Consider the following 26,081-nt stretch of genomic DNA (forward strand, 5'->3'; position numbering starts at 1 on the left):
CTGGACGGGACGTGAGATACAGCCTTCGCTGACTGACTGCGGGTATCATGATAGGTTTTGCCCGCGGCGTTGCCAATTTATATTTATAGCCTTCTAGTCTTGACTAGAGTGGGGCAACGCTGACTGTGCAACGGGGGAAATGTGGGAGATTATATTTTTGTTTATTGGTAGACTTAATTAGAAGAACAACAAAAAACACACACACACTCACGCCTTGTACTAATGTACTCCCTTGCGGGGTAGGCAGAAGGTAATTAGAAGAATGTACCTACATAAATAATACACTCGCAAGCAATGAAAAAGTTCCAGTAACAATAGCAACAAATTACAATGAATATAATAATATACATAAGTATTTTGAATACCAGAGTATATGTAATTAGCTGAGACATACATAACACACAGTATACAATGTATAGTATAGTATACTGTCTCAGCTAAGTACATATACTCTGGTATTCAAAATACTTATGTATATTATTATATTCATTGTACAATCAAAAGCAATGAAAAATTTCCACTGACAAAAATGTTTAATAAACTTAATTTATCAAAGTTTTTAGTTCGCAGCCGGTGTCATTAAGCTAGTCTCCGTTTAAGAATAGGTGATTTGTTACAGCTTGAGATACATAACGTATTGGTATGTTCCCAAGTCTGCGCTATCGGCTATCTCAGCACTTAGCTACTAAAATATTGGCCAGATAAGATGCGTGTGGTACAAAATGGTCAGAAGGATTTACTGGAAACAGTGGCGCCATGTTAAACTAAAGGAGTACGCATGTTATATGACTTTTCTTGAATTTATAAACTCAAAGAACTTTTGTTGTACGATCTTTGAGAATGCGCAAATAAATGGGAATATCTCACACACGGCCATCCGACCACTAACTAGACAGTACCTGTAATATGGGTACCGTACAGCTAATATATCTACACAGATACATAGATGCATACATAACAATATTAACACCCAAAGCCGAGTACAAAAAATACCTCAGACTAAATAAAAAAATTACTTCGCCATCGGAACTTTGCTGGTCACGTGACTTGATTCCTCGAGAGTATATTTTTTTCTGACCTACCATCATCACCCGCCCCCGCCCGTACCTCAGGCCACCCCCCTCGATACCAGATCAATGATCCAGCCTCGATCTGGATCAGTGACGAGCTAACGAGGTCTGGTTGCCGTAAACAGTATGTAATTAAACCGATTAGACGCGCGGCAGGCTGTGGGCAGCTAATTATGAAATATGTGCACGGGGAAAAATGTGAAGTGTGGGATTGACGCGGTGTTAGGGGTTCTGTAGGAGTATTGTGTGTATTGTAACCCCGAGTTCGTAGAATGAACTATCAGTGTTCAAGGAGCTTGTAAGCTTCATCGTCAGCTTCAATTTCTACAAACACATCCTCCTTATTTATGAGATTCGGATCCGACTTTCTAAAAAATATGAAACGATGTCTTCCTACACACCAAATTTCATCAAAATATGTTAGCTTTTTTCTCGTGAAATAGCAACAAACATCCATCCACACTTACAAAACTTCCGCGTTATAATACACTCACGGGCAATGAAAAGGTTCCACTGAGAAAAACATCAAATAACTCCTAAGCGGAAAAGGCTAGCTTAATGACGGCTTCTGAAACATTGAAGTAAGTACATTTAACAGAGCATCATGATATTACCAACTAAAAACAGTAATATTTTGTTCAAATTTTATATTAAATGTTTGAAAGAATTGGGGTCATTTGGTGTTTGTGCTTTTTGTAACTGGAACTTTTTCATTGCCCGTGAGTGTATAAGTAGTACCTATTTCTCCAAGGACCCCTGATTCCAGCTACAGCTAGCCTGCGCGACGGATATAGACGTCACTCCAGCTCGTTAGGCCGCGAGACCTAACTCCACTTTTTGTTATAAAATCAGACTTTTATAACCGTAATTGCATAGGAATTGAATTGAACCGTTTCACTGATTATGCCGTTTTGATAAACGCTTTTTGTGTTCGATGTCTAATCAATTTATTTCCTTTACTTGTAGGTACAGGTTTCATTTCTAATTCAATTATTTATTAAGTAAATACCTACGTAGCTTATTTTTCAATCGTTTTATTACTTACTACATATACTAATGAAGGTGGCAATATATATATATATATATATATTGTGCCATGCAATTGTACAGGATTATTTCCCACGAAGATATACTTTTATTAACGACGTTATGTTATAGCTAATAGCCTGATTGTCTAATTGCCATAATCAAAAATAAAACAACTTTGAATATGAAGGCACAGAATTCTATGGCAACAATTCACGGACCCAAAACAACATCTCATTTATTTATGTTTGTGGTCTAAATGGAAAATGAATATTTGGCACTCTGAATTCAATATAACTATTTCTATTTTTTCAACTACAAATGACAAAGATCTGGAGAATGTCCGGCAGTTGACGATTATTAAATTATGATAAAAAAAATAATGCTGCGTTAACGGGTTACGCTATACAAAAATAAATAAAGTTATGGTTATCTATATCGGTACTAACCTTACATAATATTTTTTCGCTGATTTTCTATCACACAATATTTACCGCTTTGACAAAAACGTGTACATATACGTTTACACTAACTAGAAGACTGACCGACTATGACACATTATTGTTCCCTACTAGACAACGTTATTTTCATAATCTTTATTGTACAAAATTACACGTCATAAATAAGTAAATTGCAAGCCCTTGCCGGACTACATAAAGCCTTTCTCAGCGGTTTGTAATAGCTTAATTGATTTAGATAATTTTCACATAAATTATACTACGAAGGTAAGCCGTTTTCGCCCTAGGGCTTTAATGTATGTGAAGTAACACATCCGGTAAGTTTCATACAAAAATATTTAGTTCTGAGATAAATATAATATTACTTTTTATTAGCCTGAGGTACTGTAATAAATGTTATGTAGTAGATTGGGGCATTGGATGGATGCGGATTACAAATTTTAATAAACCTACAGAAAACAACTTTCTTTGTGCTCGATAAGACTACATTAATTTAGCCTATGTGCCTATGTGTATACAAAAATAATGTAGATGTGATCAATCTTTTTGGTCTAATCAGTTTTTCCATCATCTAATGCCACTAAATCCACATATTTTAAAAGCGATATCACAGTAATATAATTCAATCTAAAAGATTCTTTGTTGGCAAAGTTTCATGACTATGATTGCCTTGCCTCACCCTTATCGCTATTTAAAGGACATACATGTAAATGTGCTTATATGATAAATAACAATCAACATACAAAGATTAAACTTGTCCAATAACGACTCACTACCTCATACAACGCCCTAGCATAACCTTTGAGTTAGTATCTGTAATAAGCACTAACACCACGTACCCCCAAGCGAGACCTAGCCATTATTGAGACCTAGACTTGAGCATGTGTGACCTAGATCTGTTGTAATAATGAACTATCGTAGGCATGGTCCAGCTTAGGCACTGTAGGTTGTCAGGTAGAATCGTTATTCGTTATGCTAATGAAGTGTTTACTGTGTTTAAAATTTAGAACTCACAGTACATAAAATTTATAAAATGAATCGTCATGTCGATGAATCAATCAACGGAGAGTCAACTACGATTCAAAAAATACGCAAAATATGTTATTAGAAACAATAATAATATTTTATTTTTTGCATTATTCCCTATCAAAGTCAAAGTCAGGTAAATGAATTATTGAAAACGCTAAACTTTGTAAAATGTGACTTTATTGAACTTTATGACAATCAACAAAACGATCCTTGTTATCAGAGAATTCATACCTAAAGCAGAGCATAACAAATAAAAAAAATCGTTTCTTTTTTTTTCAATTCTACGTGATTAACACTCGAGCCACGCGACAGTGCCCGCACTGCTATTTACACTGATTACGTATGCGCTACAGGATTAGAAGGCTTTATCATAACGCACGCGGACAGCCTTACGCTGTAATGTACTGGGAGCGGTCACTGATACTTGCTGAATGGGTTTCCATTACTATTTATGTACGGACAAAAGTGTTATGAAACTATTTTGTTTACACGACTTATTACACTCACGAGCAATGAAAAATTTCCAGTGAGATAATCACCTAATTACTCCTCTGCAATATTGAACTATTATAACCACTCACCAGAATTTTACCAACCAAAATAGTAAATATTATTTAAATATTAAAAATTAAGTCCATTTCGAAACTTTTTAATTGCTGGCTAGTATACTATCGAGAGCGGTAATTTTTTAGCAAAAGTCTTACCCCTTATTCATAAAAAAGTTACTGGACGTTTTAGTTATTGAATTGTTTTGTCACTCAACAGTTCATTAGCTAGAACGAAAGTCATTCAGGATGACCTCTGGGATTTTTGTCACATACTTTATATTTGATGATGATGATGACGATGGCTAACTTACATACCATAGATACAGAACACCAACCAGCCTGAACACAATATGACACAAGGGGTAAAAGCTCACTAGCAGCTTTTCCAAGAGTCACAATAAAAGGCCGTGTAATATTTCACTAAGAAACACAGACGTCACATATTTCTGCGGAACTGGCTCGCTTATATGGTGCTCATTACAAGACCAGTGTTGCTGGGAGATGGTTGAAGTAAGAACAGAGTGGATTGTTACACATTCGATTGTGATAATGTTGTTTTTCGATTAAATAGTTAGACCGTAAAGTCTACTAAAGTTATCACAATATAAGCCCGTTTTGATAGCTACCCAAAAATATATGTAAACGTTCTTATGTAATGAGTAACTTTTCAGGCTACAAGCACATTTTTATTACTTCAACCCTTAATCCCAGAGTATTAGACATGTTGTGTCATATATCAAAAGTAAAATGCAATTTTGTGGAGCTAAAACGATCGGGAATAATTTTAAATTCAATCTATAAAGATTTCGTATATCAGTTGAGCATTCATATGGATCGATTTTAAAGATCGTAAACCACGAACCACTCAATACAGCCCTCCCTAAACCTAAAAATATCATTAAAGCGATTACATCTCTAGATTATCTCCTACTATTTTACTATCAAGTACTATTGGAAAGCGTCGTAAGTTCACATAATAATAACTTGTTTAAAATAGTGCCTGCACTTTAACATATTCAGATTAAAAGGAATATTTACTGAAGCACACTCGGAATTAATTTCCTGCATAAGAAGAGGATTTCGTCCATTCAAAGATATTAAAAAGGAATTTACTCGGACACGAATGCAAATATTACCTGCAATGATAATTTTACCTGTTCTCAGTTCAGCATTCTACCTACACACTTAATATAAAGATAACATGGGAAGATATTTTTTTTCACGATTTATGTTCAATTTTATAACGCATACAAAAGGTTCGTTAAAACCTTCTTTTGTTAAAATAAATACGACTTTACCTACGACAGTTTCCTTACACCGTACATTACACCCACCACCAAAAGATCTTAGCCTAACCTTAGTCTAAGATGAAAAAAATAATATTTATTTGTTATTTATTTTCTAGCCAAAAAGTTACGGTCACAATATTACAGATATATTAAATATACTGTAAGTACAGGCTTCAGAGATCAAGTCTAGTATATTTTTTCCGATCAATACTTTTTTCTTTCCCCTCTTTTCAATCTACGTTCTTAATCAAGATTATCCCAACCAGCCAGTATCCGTCAAACGCAAAAACCTAACAAGAGCGGAAGAAAAAGGCCGTCCTCCTAAAAGGGTTTACGCAAAAAGTGGTACGCGAAATTCTTCCTTATTTAATCAGGTGATAAAGTTCCCACCTGCCAGGCTGTCGGGGCAAAAACAGCCTATTGAATATGGATGTGCTTGTCAATACGAGCTATTAGTGGGTCCCGCTGCGCTTTTTAGAGCTGCGATTAAAGATCTCCTGAGCTATTAGTGCTGTACTGGGGTATTAGAGCTGTATAAGAAGTAGGTATCCAATCGGGAAGCGTGGTGGATGACTAAAGGGTAGGCCGTGTTGAACGTAGCTTTGCCTAAAAGATAGACCTTGAGAATTCCGGGAATTATAATTATTAGAGATAGGTATGCATCATATTCATATATCATTATAGTTATTATACGCAAAAATATAATAATGACAGAGTTCCTTACAATTTGCAGTACTTATTATTTATTTTTCTAATTTACTGAAGTAGGTTTTCATACAAAAGAATTCAACGGGTTGCGAAAAGAAAGTGCGCACGAGTTCAAAAATATATGATTAAATAAATAAATAGACAAAATAATATAATTTTATTTCAGGCACAGGACCCAGACAATAAATGGTTTTGAAAAAGAATATTAGTTAGTTTATAAAAATTTTTAGCTACCTATGTAACTTTTTAATTTCAACTGAAAATTTTAACTATAGATTGGCAAGTTGCTTGGCGACCCTCCTTGCGGGGTGAAAGACGCGGAGGGGACGAGGTACCCAAGACGACAGCGGGTAGCGGAAGGGGGAGCGGTGGAGGGCAATGCGTGCACTGCATGTCATTGTTACGGCAACGGCAACGGCAGTCTCGGCCGCGCAGCCGAGGCGGCCACATGTCTTATATAGTCTGTCATAATTTGAGTGCGACCCACATGAGATCATTGATCCTGAGACCATTAGTCTTAGGATGAGTGTTGAGGCCTTTTTAATATTATCATTATATTATTATTAGGTATCTATAATTCGTCAACAAAATAACGTTAAAAACAACAAATCGTATAATGACTCAATATAGGGGCTTCTTGTAGAACAGCGTACCGGATCAGTCATGCTACGCGGCTAAAGGTTGGTACTGCGCAGTCAGATACGAAAAAGTAAACAACAAAGACGAAGAGTCCATATGACAGTGCGTCAGTTGTCAGTTCATGTAACTAGGAAAGCAACCAAAATTTATGTGATTTAATGAAAGTAATTAATGAGCAAAACACAGAGAAAAATTACAAAATTGATGAAATTTTGAAAGAAAATGGTCATATCGTGCTTTGCCTACCCCCATACCACCTGGAATTAAATCCTATTGAACTTGTGTGGCGGTACGTGAAAGGCGAGCTCGCAAGAACGTCGATTGACTCTAACTTAGATAAAGAGATAAAAGACTTAGAGTTGCTTTTCTTTAATTATTCGCCTGAAAAGTGGAGAAATTGTGACGACCATGTCATAAAAAATTAAGACGAATATTATAAATCTGATAGAGTATTTGACGATGTATTGGACAGGTATGTTATTGTTTATTTATAATTTAATGTAAATTAAACATAAAATATTATAGGCGTACACTGAACTAATATGACTGGCGTACTCTAGTACATTATACTTCAAAGTAGGTATAATGTTTTTTGGTTTTTGTCTTAGATTTATAATTGAAGTTAATGAAAACGATGATGAAGATGAGGATGACAACGACGATGAACAAGTTCAAACAGAGAGTGAAAGTGACATGGAAATTGATTTTTAAAATAAAACACTTTTACATAAATAAATTCAAATTGGTAGATATTCTGAAGGTAAACATCCAAATTTTAATGCTGTCAAACTATAAATTTTAAGCTAAATATGACTTTTACGGGAACACTCATAGAATAAAATTTTACTTACGTCAGAAATAGTTACAAGCTATCGCGAGATTAATCCGGGCACACTTTTCTACGTGTGTAGCATGTCGTGCTACCTCGCCCCCGCCACTTCTTTCACCCCGCAAGGAGGGTCGCCAAGTAACTTGCCACATTATAGTAGCACTTAGGGAACAATTATTTAAATATATTATTTCGATGTAGTAGAAGCCTAATTATAATTAAATAAAGTTTTAATTATAATATTCTACACAGATGAGACCGTAGTGGTCTATAACCGTAGTGGTCTAGTGGCGTATATTTGCGGAGATCACTCAGCGGTTGCCGATACGGTTTTAATGATCCGGCAATACCTTCATAGAGTAGGTAAAAGTACAGTAAAATATAAAATAATTTAGTAATTATTATATCACCAAACTATTTCAGAGTTTTTAATAAAGATAACAATGTGTGTGTGTGTGTTTGTGTGTGTGTGTGTGTGTGTATGTGCGTGTGTGTGTATGTGTGTGTGTGTGTGTATGTGTGTGTGTGTGTGTGTGTGTGTGTGTGTGTGTGTGTGTGTGCGTGTGTGTGTGTATGTGTGCGTGCGTGTGTGTGTATGATTTAAGCAGTAGTTATTTATTAAGTTATTGTATGCGATTCAATAAGTATTCTGTGTCTTCAAAGTTTAGTGGTTGTAACCAGTTAATAATTGTCTTCTTACATTCATGAAAAGGCTTATTATAAATGTCCAATTCTTTATCCAGCTTGTTATATAGGTACGCAGACCGTGTTGGGAACTGTGCGATTGCAAAAGTAGTTTTTGTTCTAGGAATGGTTGCCAAGTTGTATTTTCTCCTCTTTGTTAATATTTTTGCATCAAAATCAATATTTTTGTGTTTTTTAAGTACAATTTGGAGAATGTACAGTTTTCTCACAGACAGGCGATTGCATAATTTGTAAAGCATACTAGTCGGGAACCTTCTTTTTTTAAAATACATTATTTTTAAAAGGCCACGCTGGGCTCTTTCCAAATCCAGGAATTTGGTCTTTCCTGCTCCACCCCAGACTGGAATACAGTACACTAAGACAGATTGCACCAAAGCCAAGTATATTGTGGTAAGTAGGTCGTTATTTTTTAATTCCGGTGATTTGGGTGGTGCAATGTGCCTCAGTGCCCTGAATATCCAGCTGAGCTTTCTGACCCTACATGCGACTTGATCTAGGTGAGGGTGCCATGATAATTTGTCATCTAGAATAACTCCAAGGTACTTAATTTGTGAAACTTTCTCCAACTTGGGACAGTTACAATTAGGTGTAGAACTGCTTTCACAGTCGTGTATTCGGATGTTAAAGTCACTGTCCGGTTGGCGACGATTATTTATACTAAAGCACATATAATTAGATTTAGAAGCATTTAGTGAGAGGAGATTGTTTTTTAGCCATTTTCCTATACTCTTCAATCCAATTTCAGCATCTATTTTAATGTTATCCCACGATTTACCAGTGAAAACTACAGCAGTATCGTCTGCGTAGGAAAATACTTTTGCTCCGTTTATTTTCATATTACATAGGTCGTTGATATAGATCAAGAATAATGTAGGACCTAAAACGCTGCCCTGTGGGACACCATATGACACTTGGACGTCATCACTGATACAATTTCCTAATTTAACTTTTTGTTTCCGATCTAAGAGATAATTTTTTAAGAGCATCAGTGGTGTGTCTCTTATACCAATTGATTCTAATTTCTTTTCAAGGATGGAGAAAGAGACGGTGTCGAAAGCTTTTTTGAGGTCCAAAAATACTCCTAAACATCTGTAGCCAGCATCTAATTGTTCTGTGACCAAAGTGCTTAAGTCAGTTATGGCATCTTCTGTTGATTTACCTCGTTGAAAACCATATTGTGAAGGAGATAAAATATTAAATTTGCTGAGATAATTTAATAGCCGAACGTTAAGCAGTTTTTCAATTATTTTAGAGATAGCAGGCAGAACAGATATAGGTCTGTAGTTACTTACATCGTCACTCTCTCCACCCTTGAAAATTGGGGTAATAATGGATGCTTTAAGAGCTGTCGGGAATATACCTTTTTGGAAACATAGGTTAGCAAGATAAGTTAAAATAGGGACAATTTCATACCTGGCATATTTTAGAAAATTTTATTGGAATGTTATCCCAACCTGGAGCACTATTTGATTTGAGATTTGTTAATACGTCATCTACCTCACAGTTGTCAGCATCTAGGAGCACAAAAGAATTTGCCGTCTTTGGGAGATCGTCCAGTAATTTCTCTGTAGCGTTATCTGTCAGTGACTTTATATTCTGTGCTAGGTTTTTCCCAATGTTAGCAAAGTAGTTGTTTACCAAGTTTGCAGAGTCTTTAGGTGATAAGCATTTATTTATTAGGTCTGTGTCTGTATTTTTGTTTTTATTTGTATAAGTTATTTTTTTAATATTTTGCCATAATTTTCTATTGTCGTTTACCGATTTGGCTAATGTTTCCCTGTCGTGTTTTCGTTTTAGTTTTTTTATAAGATTATTACAGTAATTTCTGTAACTACAGTATGTAATTTTTAGAACATCATTATGCGGATCGTTTTTTGTTTGTTTTTGCATTTTGTTTCTATTTTTAATGCAGCGCAGAATACCTGTAGTGATCCAGGGCTTTATGATTCGTTTGCTTTTAGGAATTGTAACTATTGTAGTGTTATTCTGTATTGCAGAGTGTATTTTATTAATTAGAGCGACCGCTACTTCGTTTGGATCGATTTTTAGTAGTAGTTCAGATAAGTTTTTAAGTTGTAAATCTTTAAGAGCATTCTCATAGTTTAATTTCGTCTGAGATTTGACTGCCTTTTGTTTTTTATGAAATTTTGATATAGAAAGAAATGTTGTAAAATGGTCAGTTATAGAAGTGTGTATTATAGCAATAAATGCCTTCTCGTTATTTTTCAATTTAAGCATGAAATGGTCGAGGCAAGTTTTTTTTCGCGTCGCGAAAGTATGTCCTGCATGAATTCCAAAAGATGATAGCATATTGAGATAGTTTATTTTATTGTTGTATTCATATGTTGATTCCGGAAACTTCGGTCGTATGTTAATATTTATATCACCAGCAATAATCACATTATTGTTGGTGCTTAAATTTTCTATGTATGAACTTAAAGAATTTATGAAACAATCTGCATTGGGTACTGAGGGTGATCGATAAATACATAAGATTGAATTATTTAAAACATCTACCTGAAGACATGACGTTTGTGGTAGCTTTAACTCTTTTACTTTTGGTTTCAAATTGTCTTTCACGTACACTACTACTCCATCGTTTTGATTACGTGGGCAAGTTGTGGTAAAGTAGTTGTATCCGTTTATTTGAGGTACGGGTTTTAGAGGGTTTAGGCGACATTCTGTAAAAATTACTATGTCAATTTCGAAAGAAAAACTTGTTAAGGTGAGTAGAAAGTCATCAAAGTTACTGTAAATGCTACAAATATTCTGTGATACTATTTTTAGATCATTTTTATTTATATTTATTTGTGGCGAGAAATCTGTGGAATCACATTCAACAGAGTACGCCCATTCTAAGTTGTCTATTTCATCAATAGCTTGTAAGTCAACCATGATTGTAAAGTATTGTAAAATGTGGAAACAAGAGATAGATCCTTCTAGTGGCAGGCAACTGACCAACCAACTCAACTAGTGAAATCGATTTACAGTTCATTTTCGAGGCTAGAATTAGACATAATAGGTTTTTGAGGAGGCATTTGTTGGTGTGCATACAAATTTTAATATTCATACTGATTTTAGTTTGTGTTTGTGTTTCGTACTGTGTAATATTATTATAATGATAGTTGTAGTTGTTTGTATAGTGTAGGGTTATTATATAAATTGTTTGTGTGTATATAGATAGTTTTAAGTTTACAAATATTAAATTAATTAACATTGCCAATATGAGTCATGCAGCATTTGAGAGTTGGTGAACCTGACCTTCGGTTTTGACTACAATCACAGGGGAAGTGTCGTCCTTTCTGAGGTATACTTTGCCGTATGCGGTCCAGCAGTATTTAAATTTTTTGGATTTTACTAAATCTCTGGCAAGGAAATGTAATCGAGATGCTTTCGCTGTCAATTGTTCCGACACATAAATGGGAGTATCTTCAGAGGTACGTAGTCCCAAGTGTTTAGTGGACAATTTATTTTGGTGTTTTATGTTGAATGACTTACTCGCCTTCAAGAAATCAGCTTTCAGAATTGTAGATGTAGTTTCAACGATAATAGGCATGTTTTTAGCACCTTCTTTTTTTCCGCGGATTCTGTATATATCCTTGATGTTTTCTTTCAGTACTTTACATCCAATGTTTTCGGATAGTTTTAACATCATTTCGGTTAGGTCTTCTTTACTCTCATTATTGATTTTTGGCACGTTTTTCAGTTCTAAATTAGATTTCCTACTGGTTATCTGAAGATCTTCTATTTTATCCTCTAATACCGTGATGTACTTCTTGTCTTCGTTGGCTTGCCTTTCCAGGCAGTCTATTTTCTTTTTAAATTCTTCGTTTTGCGCTGACATGAAGGACATAGCCGTCTCGATATTCTGATTAGTTGTTTGCATTTCCTTAAGGGCATGAATAATTTTTTTAATCTCGCGGTCTTGTTCGGTGAATAGAGATGTAATCATACATTTCATCTCCTCCTTAAAATCCTTGAGTTCTGTGTTTAATATGTCATCTCTCGTTCTTTTCGAGCGCGTGAACATGCAAACAGGTGAGGTTTTAGCACTTTGGTCAATCTGAGTTAGGTCTGTCTCCGATAGGGATTTATTTATTACCTTCTCAGCAGGTTCCGAACGCGCAACTTTTGAAGAAGTTTCATTTGCCTTTGCTTTGCTAGTACTTGCAGCCGGCGGGGGTGATCTTCGTAAGCGCGGCATATTTTCGCAAGTGGTATATCTGTCGCTTACCCTGTGCCGTCGCACGCTGTGTTACGGTGAGGCACTGAGTGTACCTACTTGCGGCCGGTTTACTCACGCAGGTATGAAGGGTCACAATTACTGGTCACCGATAAATAACTCATTGATACATTTGTGAGCGCCAGAATTCAAACCCGCAACTCTGGCGAGAGAATCGGGAGCTTAATCGACTGAGCTAGCATCAATCAAATAAATAATAATAAAAAAACCTGAAACTATAATAATAACTCTTAAAAATTCTTCTTTCCTCAGTCTCTATAGCAGTGCCTACTCTACACTCACAAAGACGATGTCGAACAAAAACCATAAGCTCAGTGATTACCACATAAGTCTACATCAATCTACGCACAGTGCAATAAGGCACCTTATCACCTGGTCATAAGGAGTGCGAGTGTTTACTGGGAGATGTCGGAAAAGCTTATAAAAAGTGAATCAGAGTGGAGATCATCCATTATATGTGTGCCACGGACTGAGCGGGGACATGAGCGAAGATGAAATTAAAACACGTTTTAAATCCTGTAGCACAGACTTCTTCTTCCTAAAATCCATATACAAAATTATTAGTTTAAAATCGACTACGAACTACCCGCCATACAAGATAAAAATAGCTTCTCTATTGCTATTTCGTTTTATTCGTATGTCTTTCAATGGTCTGTCACTCACAGAATATCAATTCGTCTTTCTCCTCCCAATAATGTAACCGCCGAATAATATATTGTATTATTTTAGTATTGGTTCATTGGACTAGGCCTAAACCCTTCCTTCATTGGTTCATTATGTGCGTGAGTTCCACTTGCTGACATTTTAGATACCTCTTGGACGCACACAATGACATTACAGTCTGGCAACGCTAACTTTGCAATGAGTAAAATATAGGAGATTGTTATATAACTGGTAACGCAGCAGCCCTAAAGCGAAAAACCAGTAGTCAGTGTCAGAGATTACAAAAATTACGATTATTGTCGCCCTATTAAACTTATTTGGTATCTTCGTAGATATAGATTATCCCGCTGTCCGCTTGTGTCCGTGGCCTGCCCCTCTCCGACCGATTTCTCGAGACTATTTATTGAACACATCAGCCTGTCCGTCAGATCAAATTAAAACCGCTAAGGCCTAAGGAAATTGCCTTCCGTTTTAAGCAAATACTAATTTACTATGTTTTTCCATGTTCACCTACGCAGACGAAGGTTTATGGTGTTGTGGTTATTGAATTTATGTTTGGGAAACTTCCGGTCTTAGGTTATGGCGGTTAAGTTTAGTGTAGTGTAAGAAACTTTGATTTAGATATAATTTATGTACCTATGTTGAACTCTGTGATCTACTGCGCAAAAAGAAATACGTATTCCATCTTAGTTAAAAAAATCACGTTCGGTATAAAACTAATCTACCTAGATGATTGAAAAAAGTAAGTTTATGTGCAACAAATATAATGAATTTTTACCTTTGGTTCATCATGGGGATCATGACCTTTGGTTGCATACCATATTACTAACATAAGTAAGTGCCGCTCCAAAGTACCCTGGCAGTCAGCGTCTGATGACTAATCAGACTAGGGATAGTAGGGATGCCCGATTTTCTGGCTTGAATCGATCTTTTGGATCGTAATGGATCGTAACACCGTGAATCGATTCTCGATCTAGATCGTATGGCTTTGAATCGATTAAATCGATCTTGGAAGATCGTATCATAAAAAAGTTTTTAATAGATTCTTGATATAAATCGTATGGCTTTGTATCGATATCGAACGATCGTTATAATTTAAAAAATCTGGCTATTAGACCTTTCCCCACGTTGACCAAACTGTAGGGTACATGTCACCATTACGGTAAGAAGATGAATATTATGATGCAAGTGACGGTCGAATGGCGTGGTGGTTAGTGGCCCTGACTGCTAAGCCGAAGGTCGCGGCTTCGATTCCCGGCCGGGGCAGATATTTGTTTAAACACAGATATTTGTTCTTGGGTCTTGGACGTGCCCGTAAAATGGCAATAGGAACGCCCCCTATTACATTGGGACTAATATAACACTGGCGAAAATCGGGTGCAGCAATGCACCTCTGCCTACCCCGCAAGGGAGTACATTAGTACATGGTGTGAGTGTTTATATAAGTATTATATAAATGTACGTATTTTGGTCAATAATCGGTATGGTAAGTAAGGATTGCTAAGGACCTTTCACCCATTCCTTCTAATTAAATAATTAAAATATTTCTTTGAGTAAAACTTCAATTAGGCACTAATGGTCCAGCGGCCCCGATTGCAGTGATTGAAACAATTATTTAAATTACCTGTTCAATTAATAAGAAATGTTCATTCGCTGAATGCAGAGCGCAGGTGGTCTCATTATAGGTACATTTGTACTAAGAAAGTACGCCGCTATTGTAATTTGTGTATTTTAGACCAATTAGGTACACAGTAGATATACACTCACGGGCAATGAAAAAGTTCCAATCACCAAAATTCACTTACACGAAAAAAACTAACTCAATGACGCCTTCTGCAATATTTAACTACATTTAACTGTGCATCACAATATTATCAACTAAAACATAGGTAAATATTTTGTTAAAGTTTCCTAATAAATATTGGGCCTATTTTGGTGTCTGCATTTTGTAAGTGAAACTGTTTCTTTGCACGTGAGTGTATATTTATATCCTAGTGTACATATTAGAGACAACCTAACCAACGTTAAAAAAAAATCTCGACAATCTTAACAAAAGTCGCATAACTTTTGAACGGCTATGCTTATGACCCAAAAAAATAAATAAATAGAAAATCGGTTTAGTTGTTTGAGAGCTACGCTACTACCGATAGATACACAAGTTAAACCTTAACACCCCTCTAAATTTATAGACCAATGAAGATATAAATAATATCTAAACACTAAACCTAGGCACACCGCCTTAGAGTGCAAGGCACTAATAATATTGACAGTACAGTGGCCTGTTTTTGACGTTAATTAAAGTGAAATGCTGAGCTAAAATCAATGCGATCACCTATGTACTGGGGGCGGTGGCTAGACTGAGTTAGGAATTGTCCTAGTTATACCTTGTAGTTGTACCCCAACCCTTCATAGATTGAACGGTAAATTTACAAGCAAGCCAGCAGCAAGACAGTGTGTTACTATCAAACCATATATTGTATAATGGGGGTTTAAATCAAAATTAGAAACGTTTATAAGGTGTGTGACAGCGAACTGATAGGGTTTAGCATGTGTCCAAGTTTTGATCATAGAAGTAATATACATCTATCATCAAATCAAAATTCTAGTATCACGATGACTCGTAACGTGTTCGTGACAAACACTTGAGCAGAAATGGAGTTAAATTACCTGAATTGCCTAGCAGGGTAAACAAATAAGAACAAGCAAAACCTAGACGCCAAATACGTCAAAAGAAGAAAAAGAACATTTTATTAAGCTAAATTGACTTGACTTCAAATTATAACAAAGTAAAAATATGTACATAATGCTTTATGTATTATTAGCTGTAAGTAACTAACATAGAATAAGAAAAACATTGTTACTAACAAATTATGGCTCTTGTTGGCTGAAATAAATGGTTTAATAATAATAACCCTCATACTATGTACGTATAAATAACGGGTAATATAATAGATTCCATAAATAAAGTCATACGGGTACAAACCCGAGCGACTGACAAGAACAGGCCCTATAAACATCCAGTATGCAATTACTTTAATTAATGGGTCCAGTTTTTCAAACAGGGGCATACCTCGCGGCCTGATCGGTACAAATCCTATTAAAGAGGTGACAAGGAAATGCTAAACTACAGATTTTACTACTTTTTTATACAAAACTGTTAAGATATAACTCGAATAGGTATCATATCAAATGTGTTTAGCTAGGTACTTTTCAAACCTACCAATACAGAATACATAACTTTAGCTATATCCATCTATTGTACTTGGACGTACAGTTTGATCTAATAGTACCTATATTGCGAGTCGCAGCATAACTCTGAGTATCTTTTTTATATCTTTTAATTGAAAGAGGCATGCCAAGAAACTTTATACAAACTAGGTACGAAAAGACAAACGTAATACGAACTTATAAACATATGATCTACAAAGAACAGCACGTATACTCTCTATTATTTTCTAAGTGAAAACAAAATTAGATCGTGACTTTAACCAAGCACATAGTTACTTCAGCTCCTAAGGTCAAACCGATACCTAGAGCTATTAAACTATCACACATGACATTAATATGTAGGTCGGCAACAGTAGGCAGCTGACTTAGATCCCAGACCGTTCATTGGTCAGCTCTTTAAAACCATTGACCAATCAGCGTCGAGATATGTGCAGTTTCATTGAGTGCAATTGACTGGAAAACTTAATGGAAAAGTAGGCTTTAAATGGGTTTAGATGTGATGGTGGTGGTAGAAGTGGCGTCAACGATTCAGTTTTGTTACACTCACGAGCAATGAAAAAGTTCCAGTGAGAAAAACGCCAAATTACTTACTCATAAAGGAAAAGGCTAGCTTAATGAGGCTGTCTCCAATATTGAAGTGCATTTAACAGCGCATCAGAATATTACCAATAAAAACGTAACTATTGTATTATTTTTTTATTATTAAATATTTTTTTTTATTGGGTTCATTTGGCATCGCCATTTTATACAGGGTGGATTTTATCAGTCACATTTAAATTTCAAACTGGGTGGGCCAAATTGAAACGTATTTTGTCATATGAGTAAGTATCCACACACATACACATCACGTAACATTCCTATGTAGATCAAGTGAAGGCTAATTTACGGTTTTCAAAGGTTAATAAAAGGTCAGTCTATTAACTGAATACATAAACAACGACTACTATTACATACATTATGTACCGACAATCTATAATGTACCATTAACTCGTAGGTAGTACCTACTAGGTACCTTTACAGGGTGTTGCAAAAAGGTAAGCCGGAAGGAGATAACTCCGGGGTACTTACATTCAAAACAAATATTCACGAATAAAAACATTTGTATCTCTAAATTATAAAAATAATAGGCTGCATCTATGTCGTTTATAAGTAAGTTTTATAGTGACGCCATACTAATTAATTTTACTCTACACAAATCAAATTGCATTGTATCATTTCTTTGGCCAACCAGAAGGGTATCAACCGCGCACTGGGCCACTTAAGTTTAAGACAGGGGGATCGCTAACCACGGCTTCATCTCGTTGTATTAAAGCGTGATTGCATTACAATACAATTCTTGTTCGTTCGTTGACTTTGAGAGTGACCCTTCAGTTGCCATCGTCACAAGAAGTCTTCTTCAAGCTACGTCAATCTCGCGTCATCATTAGACATGATGGATGCGCTGCCATGCATTATTCATGCTACATGCTGCGGGGGGCGGGTGCGGGGTGGTGCAGGGCAAATGCAATGAGTCTGTGACATCGTGAGCATAGCTGTATTAACATTGGCTAAAATAATATGTAAGGATATTTCACACACGGCCAACTGACTAAAAACTAGGCGGTGCCTGTAATGTGTTTATCGGACCGCTGATGTATCTACACAGATACATACTAGATACTCACATATTATGTACTCGGCTACAAATATATATCTTTAAACAAATATCTACCCCGGCCGGGAATCGTACCTGGGCACTTAGGCATAGCGGTTAAGTATAACTAACCACTACACCATTCGGTCGTAGCCATTTATTGTGTCATGTATTTTCTAGAACTTAGATAGGCAGGTGGTAGCTGGATGAGGAAGGCCGAGAGTTGGTGTCAACATGTTCCTTAGGAGCTTTGATGTATTGAGTCTTCGATCTTTTATGTACCATTGTCTGTAATTTCCAATTCAATAGGGTATGCCACACAGTCTTACAGAATTCACAGTCAAATAGGGAACTGGCAACCCTATAAACCCTATGTCCTTATTTATACAAACATAGCAGAGTCGTCTGTTTGTCTCTCAGAATGAACAATGGGACGTGTGACATGATGTGTTCCTCAGAGACTGTCATGAGATGGAGCTGACAACTCCAACCATGTCAGACGCTGACAGAGAGCTGACAGTTGGAACTTATGATGAGTTACTGTAGCTTACGAGGCTGGGTATAAATAAAAGTGTATAATATGTATTATGATAAGAATAAACGTAGGAAATTCTGTCACACATAACATTTCACTAATTTGACGGTCGAATGACGTAGAGGTTGGTGGCCCTGACTGCTATGCCGAAGGTCCCGGGTTCGATTCCCGGCTGGGGGAGATATTTGTTTAAAGACAGATTTTTATACTCGGGTCTTGGATGTTGATATTTATATTTGATATGTATCTATCTATGTATTTGTGTAGATATATCAGATGTACAATACCCATAACACAGGCTCTGCCTAGCTTGGGGTCGGATGGCCGTGTGTGATATGTCCCCACATATTTATTTATTTATTTATCTAGGCATTCCTATACTTACAGTTTACTCTTATAAACAGTTAATTGCGATAGTTAGGCGTTTTTATCAGGTGACCCGTCGATTGAAAGTCAAAGTGTTTGCATAACATCACAAGTAGGTACCTCTTTAATTTGGTTATTTTCTCACGACCCACCTGGACCCGCCACCGGATCAATAAACGTCCATAGACGCGAAGGTGAACATTTTAATTCGATTTTGTATTTGAACCGGTCCACATTACCTCAAGGGTTACTTTAGCTAGACAAAAAACGATCAAACGCTGTGATGCGGCACGTTTAATGCAACGAGAGAGAACGTGGTTAGTGCAGCGGTCAGAATCGTCGTTGTTGGTATGTAGAGTGGCCCCTGATGCTGTTGAAATGTAACACTTTAGCTGGGCCTAAGGCGTGTAAGCATCATTTGCGAACTTTTAGATTCGCTGTACAGATCGACTAAGTGATTGGGAATTGCAAAGGTGGCGCTGTGTTTCAGATTTGTTGAGTACTTTGGTGGTTAATTTGTATTTTCTGATTTTTTAATGTAGGTAATTGGCTAATTTATCAGCAGTAGGAGCTGCAATTAGGTAGGTAGGTAATTAATTATGGATGGCATTGATTACTATGATGATAAAGAGGTTTCACTATGATCTAAAAAAACGAAGTTTATCAGAGATAACACAAGAATACTTACCTAACCATCAGGTTTCGTTGGCACTGCAATAACCATACATTTTTCCACTTTCACCCATAACAAACAATGTACACTGACCACGATAACAAACAAACTAAACCGAAACAAATAAAAAACCAGCAATTTAAAGGTTTACTAACATTATCAATACCTAATTTTAAATTGAATAATCATCACGTACACCAAACAATTTCTTTATCATACCACCGCGCACCTGTATTGCTAAAGTTTTTATTAGTTCCATTTTTACCCGCAGACATTGAAATTTGGCGCCACTGTAGCACTGATTTGCTAAATGCCAATTTCGTGCACATTCACTATCAATGTCAAGTGAACAATACTTAGTAGTCTTTACTTTTGTAGAGCATCTATCTATTTGCTATAGAGTAAGCATTTTAGCAACAATAGGAATACCTACACGTTAGCCTTGTAGTGATAAATGTTGAATGTGCGAATTTGTCAACCACTGCGAATGGCGATTATACGTTATCTATGTAGGCATAATAGACATCAAAGTGCCAATTTCTCCATAGTTGGTTAACTTGGTTATCTAACCGTCCATGGAGGTTAGTCAATTATACGTCATCTCTTGACAGATGTGTCAAAAGTCAACCACTAATACCTGGTTATGCTCTAACCGACTATGGAGAAATTGACACTAAACCTCGTTTAAGCTAAGATGATTCCTGTGACGCTATAGATACGATTTGAATTTTACGGTTTTAAACATAATTATATGTCATGATGTCATTCTACAAATTCTGTTTATTGACTTACCCCCTTATTCATAGAAAAGTTATCTTAGAACGTTTTAACTATTGAACTGTTTTGTCCCTCTCTGTTAAAGAACACATTTTTCACAATATCTGGATCAGTCTGGATAATGCCTACTTGTGGAATAAAAGACATGTTGTCATTGTCTAAAACATAATTACAGAGAGTGACAGCGTGTCTTTTGTCCTTTAGTTGGCTATTATCCAGACATTGTGAAACAGGCTTTAAATAATTGTAACTTCATCCTCGATATAATTTTCCTTATCCAGGATGTTAATATAATTTACGCCGCCGCTAAAAGTTAAAGTACTAATAAACCGTCAGACAATATAATTACGAAAGTGTTCATGAATTTATATAATTTTATTATTTCTATCAGACCGCCATAAACGGACATATTAATTTATTTTGAATTAACGACCCTCTCTCTGTGAGATCTCACTAGAGACGGGACAATGTATCGATAAAACTATCGATAGTTATACGAATTATCATAATCAGTAGTCCGATCGTCCACTAATGGAAAAACACCTCTCCCAAGGAGCTATGTCTGTCCTTAGCCTTCCTCGTCTAGCCACTACCACCTACTTGTCTGAGGTCGTCCGGCCGGGTGGAGGCCCACGGTACGCTTTTACCCTTATAATGTTAATCTGGCAACTTAATATTAAGATTGTCTCTTTGAGTTTCGGTATAACTTATAGGTACTTATTCTTGGCACTACGAGTTAAGTAATATTATAAATATTTGTTTCACAAATACTAAATAAATACTAAATACTTTATGGCCTTGTCGCCGTTTTAGGTACCATGCCTATGTTATGATATGTTTGAAAAACCGAAACTCAAAGAGGTAGTTATAGGCTATAACTACCTATCGTGTGAATCGGGAGTGATACTTTTATTACTACAACACTAGCGATTGTATTACAGTGAGGTGCAATAAAAATACAATCATTACAGAATCAGTGCAAAGTATTAATAATCATTAAAAGTTATGGTTTCAATATGATGCAACATGGCCACTTCATAATTGGGCATTTTATTAATTCGTTACGAGTGCTTTGTAAAGTAAATATAAATTTAATGGTACCTACGTTATAAAAATTCGTACATTTGCAAATACTTACTTATGCATTTTTACTAATGTGTTTGGAATTGAATAATTGTATGTATTCATATTGTGTGTGTCAATTATGTACTAAACCGAGGTCAATCTATTATCCACTTTTACAGTACCATGTTATAAAATAAAGACAAGCATTATAATATGTACGTACATAAACATAACTTTTCAGGTAAACACAGCAGCTTCAAAAGTAGTTGTACAGTATTGTACCTTGTCAAACTTACAAAATGCAATGTCAAAGTCGAAGGATCAAAAATATAAAGCTACTTTTTAACTACATATGTAGCCTTCCTTGTTGTTATTAATGAAAGAAAATATAAACCTAGTATCTAACCCACTACCTAACTCTAAATATATAAATATATCTTCACTCTATGTCCACGTTAATAAAACATGACAGCTTACAGACACACACACCACTAACATAACCTCGCTATATTTTTTGATCGGGTACAAAAACAAATTGATATTAAACATCGTTATCGGATAACATTTCTGCAAAATAACTACCTACTAGGTTTTAGTTAAAAATATATATCTTTATTTTAGTTGGCAAGCACATTCAACACATGATATCGGTTACTATCCCCATTACAACCGTTGTCTTGAAGAAATAGCTTTTAGCGATAAGACCACCATTCGTACAATGATTTAGTAAAAAAGTTTAGTAAAAAAATATATAATTATGTTCTTTGTGTATACATAAATAGTATATATATGTATCTATCTAAAAATAGAATAGCTAAAAGTTACTTAGGTCCAGTTTCTCACTTGACTAAAGCCATGAACTTAGTCCGACTCTACGACAATTCTGTAAACAAACAACAGCGCTGCATTCTGCTATCAATGTTATTTTTAGTTTATGCAATAACCATGATATTCATGGAAACATTATAAATAGCACAAATATCTCTATCAAATTCTTTGAATTCCCGGGTGATACCTACAAAAACATGTTATTGTATTACTTATAGTAGTTATTTATAAATAGTATAATAATATCGGGTATGTGACATTAATATACATAGGTACCTAACCTACCTAATATAAAAATTATGTACTTATTCCAAACTAGGTATTTATGGATAAATAAGTTATTTTCGAAGTTCTTCATTACCTATGTTAAAATTGTCTCTTCCATCCAAAGGTTGTCTGGTAGAGATTGCTTCAAGCAATAAGACCGCCTTTTTTGTACTTACTATTTTATATTGTGATATTGTAATGTTTTCTTTAATGGTGCAAAATTAAGTAAGTATATTCTATTCTGTTCTTATCCGCAGCTGTATAGATTAGCCAACCAATCCTAATCCACAATAATATTGCATGACCAACCGTATTGTGGTATGGCCAATATTTGGCCCTGCATGCGTATTTCTGATGGACACTATCTAACTATAACATCTTAATAAGAATCCAATTTACCTTAATCGCAGATATTTATACGATCCTTATAGAGGGCATGTTACAAACACCGCCAAAGCATTCTAGCATCCTTTAGTTGCCAACTTTAGCGAAGATTGTCGGTCGGATAGCAACAGCGTACAAGTAACTAAATAGATAGCAACCCACCATAGTGCAGAGAGTATGACTCTACCAAAGAGTCTATGATATTAGGTATTTAGGATTAATTGTTAACTTGATTGCTTTGGTTGCATCACTGTTATCACCGGTGGTAGATTATGACTTTTGACAAGTAATTCTAATATTCTACGTCGAAAAAATAAACGATTTCATTTCATTTCATCTGTATAGTCGACGAAACATACTTATGTGAAGCTCGTTATGAAAGCTACACAAAGTGGCATTTTTATTTTGGATTTACTTAATCAATATACACAAAAAGTTTAGCTTTTTAAAGTCTTCAAAAGCAGAGTTATTATGAATGCGTCTACAGTTTATAATTATCTTGACGTTGACGGAAAAACATTGAGGACTAAAACCAGTTTCAATACAATAGTCAGAATTTTTGCCAGATGCAGATTTAAAAATGACCTTTGTTGATTTTTGAATATTGTCATTAAAAGGTGGTTGCCCATCATCTTAAGGATAGTGCCTATATATAGGTACCAAACTCTTGTCGAATCATAAATTTGTTAATGGAAGTGCTTCTGCATTATAATCATAAATGTAGTTTTTCCTAATTGTAGTCTAAGCTACTAAATGTGCCAAATACTTTGTAAGAAAGAGCAAACTGATGCAAACCAATCATACTAATATGACTCCACCATAAAGCCGTGTTCAGACCAAACTTATGTAAGCCGCCGTATGTCACAATGCTACAATTCTCTGACAAATGACGACTGAGCTTCTGAAATTTCAACGAACGTTTCAAATAGGTACGTTTCTATCATATAATAACGTAGTACTGGACCTACTCGTTATGCTATGGTTTCTAGAAAAGATCCTTTCCTAAAACAATAAATAAACCAACCTATCGAAATCCCTCAGTAAAAACAATCACTCACCTCATCCTGAAAAGTCTTATGCAGGCTCTCCTTGGTATACTTCTGATCTTCCCCTTGCCGCAAGATGGCGGAACACTGCTTCAACAACGACACTCGTTGCCTCTCCCTCGCACTCTCCATCTCCATGATCGAAAGCCGATGTCCAGTCCTCGGCACTCCCAGCAGCATCATGGGATTAGCGTCGCCATTTTGTTTCAAATCCGCCATTTTGATTCCGTTGACATTCGAACTGTCAGTGTTCCCGCCATCCGAACTGTCAACGCTCAATAAAAACCCGCCGTTTTTCGTTTCTTCCTTCTCATCTTGGTTGTCTATGGTTCGGTTTGTTTCTTTTTCTGGGTCGTTCGGTTGGGAGGTTCCGTTTTCAGCCATTATTACAAGCTTGCGTTAATATTTTGCGTGTTTTTCACTTTATCACATTTTTGATCAATCGTATAATCATTTACGTAGGTATATTGTGTTTTTGAGTCTAAACATCACGTGAAAATCACATTAAGCTGTAAAAATGTTTATGATTGTCTTGTATAAACAAAAGATGAAAGGATTTTTGATGAAGGTTTTCTGAAAGTCAATCAATCTTCAAAGAGTGTAATAACAGATTTTGGGGAAAACAATAATGATTATTTCTAACTGTGACATCAGTCAATTACCTATGTGTACAATGGCCTATATTATTATACCATGATGTGTACTACAGTTAGCTTTTGACAGCACTAAATTAAAATTTGTGCCTTCAAAATCGACATCAATGAAACTATGTATAAGTTTGTTTTACAGCTAATACCTACTAACATTTAATGTTTGAATTTGTTACAAAATGCTTGTTTATTTTATCGAAATATGTATAAAGCAACTCATCCTCCATTCATACGGTTCAAAGGATTGCGCAAAAATACATTCACTATCATTCTTGGCCAAGAGAAGTAAAACATACAATTACCTTCATACGAGGCTCAACTAATGAACTTCTAATATTGTTATAATTTAACTAAGTTCATAATATTTATGGTGTCAGTTCTTCTTTGATTGATTATGTTTTATTCTTTATTTTTATACTTAAAAATGTACCTATAAATTTTGCAATGTTTTCTGACTGTAGCTTAATTTCCTCACAGTGTAATGTTATATTTTGTTCAAATAGGGCTTAACTAACCCCGTGTTATTCTATATACTGATAAAATATCAATTAAACGTAATTATAATCTAATAATTAATTATATTCTAATCAACATCACATACCTACGCATATTATTATTATTAACGTTTATTACGGACCCAAGTAATAAAAATATTTTAAATCTAATATCTAAAATAGGTAATAAGTACTTAGGTACACATAAATTTAGTAGTAAGTTATGAAAGTGAAAGGAATTAATTCCAGTTTTTTAATAAAGTAACGGTGGGTGATAAATTAGACTAAAGTATTTATTTATTTTAATGTTTTCACTTTTATTAGATTCAAGTTTGGCAGTTGCCACACTGCGTAGGAGTGGATCCTAATTACATATTTTGCACTGTTTATGTAATAGATTTTGGAGCCGACTCCCTATCGCGAACTTGTTTTGGCACGATTTTCGGATTCAAATTGTATTGGATTTGAATCTAATTACTTCGTTTTGACTTTGCGATAGGGCCCCTACTGTATCTACGTCATCATGGTTGTAAGTACTAACGATTAATAACAATTTTGTTTTGTTTTAAACAAATTGACTTTGACTTCAACTAAAACTGTATCTATGTAAGCAGCTACCTGAATTTTAAGAGGTAGATAGGTCAATTTAAAACAAATGCATATATTTCATATATTTTTTGCAATTTAGACATTATAAATAGGTAGGTACCTACAACTTTGTTTATTTCCATTAAGGAAGAGTCAACGAACCGATTCTGACTAAATAATTATAAAAAACTACCACCAGCTGTTTGTGATGGAAATGATGAGACATCTCGTACAAAACCTGATTCAGTATTATATGTAGTTCCATTATAATATTCTTATTACGGATCAATTTAAATAATAATGCAAATTTTATGCTATTTTATTTATAACCGGATCTCTA

At 35.3% G+C, this 26,081-nt stretch overlaps 1 protein-coding gene across 1 annotated transcript in view; it reads right to left on the bottom strand.

Annotated features, from left to right (window-relative positions):
• Positions 1-24,667, bottom strand: part of LOC105396583 (NADPH oxidase 5) — a 61,716-nt gene extending 37,049 nt beyond the window's left edge. The window contains exon 1 of the mRNA XM_048631210.1: positions 24,022-24,667. Within this exon, the coding sequence (XP_048487167.1) occupies positions 24,022-24,393 (372 nt within the window). The 5' untranslated portion in view covers positions 24,394-24,667. The remainder of the gene's footprint in view (positions 1-24,021) is intronic.
• Between the last annotated feature and the right edge of the window lie 1,414 nt (positions 24,668-26,081).

Source organism: Plutella xylostella, chromosome 28 (genome assembly GCF_932276165.1).
Source record: "Plutella xylostella chromosome 28, ilPluXylo3.1, whole genome shotgun sequence".
In the NCBI taxonomy this organism is placed as follows: domain Eukaryota; kingdom Metazoa; phylum Arthropoda; class Insecta; order Lepidoptera; family Plutellidae; genus Plutella; species Plutella xylostella.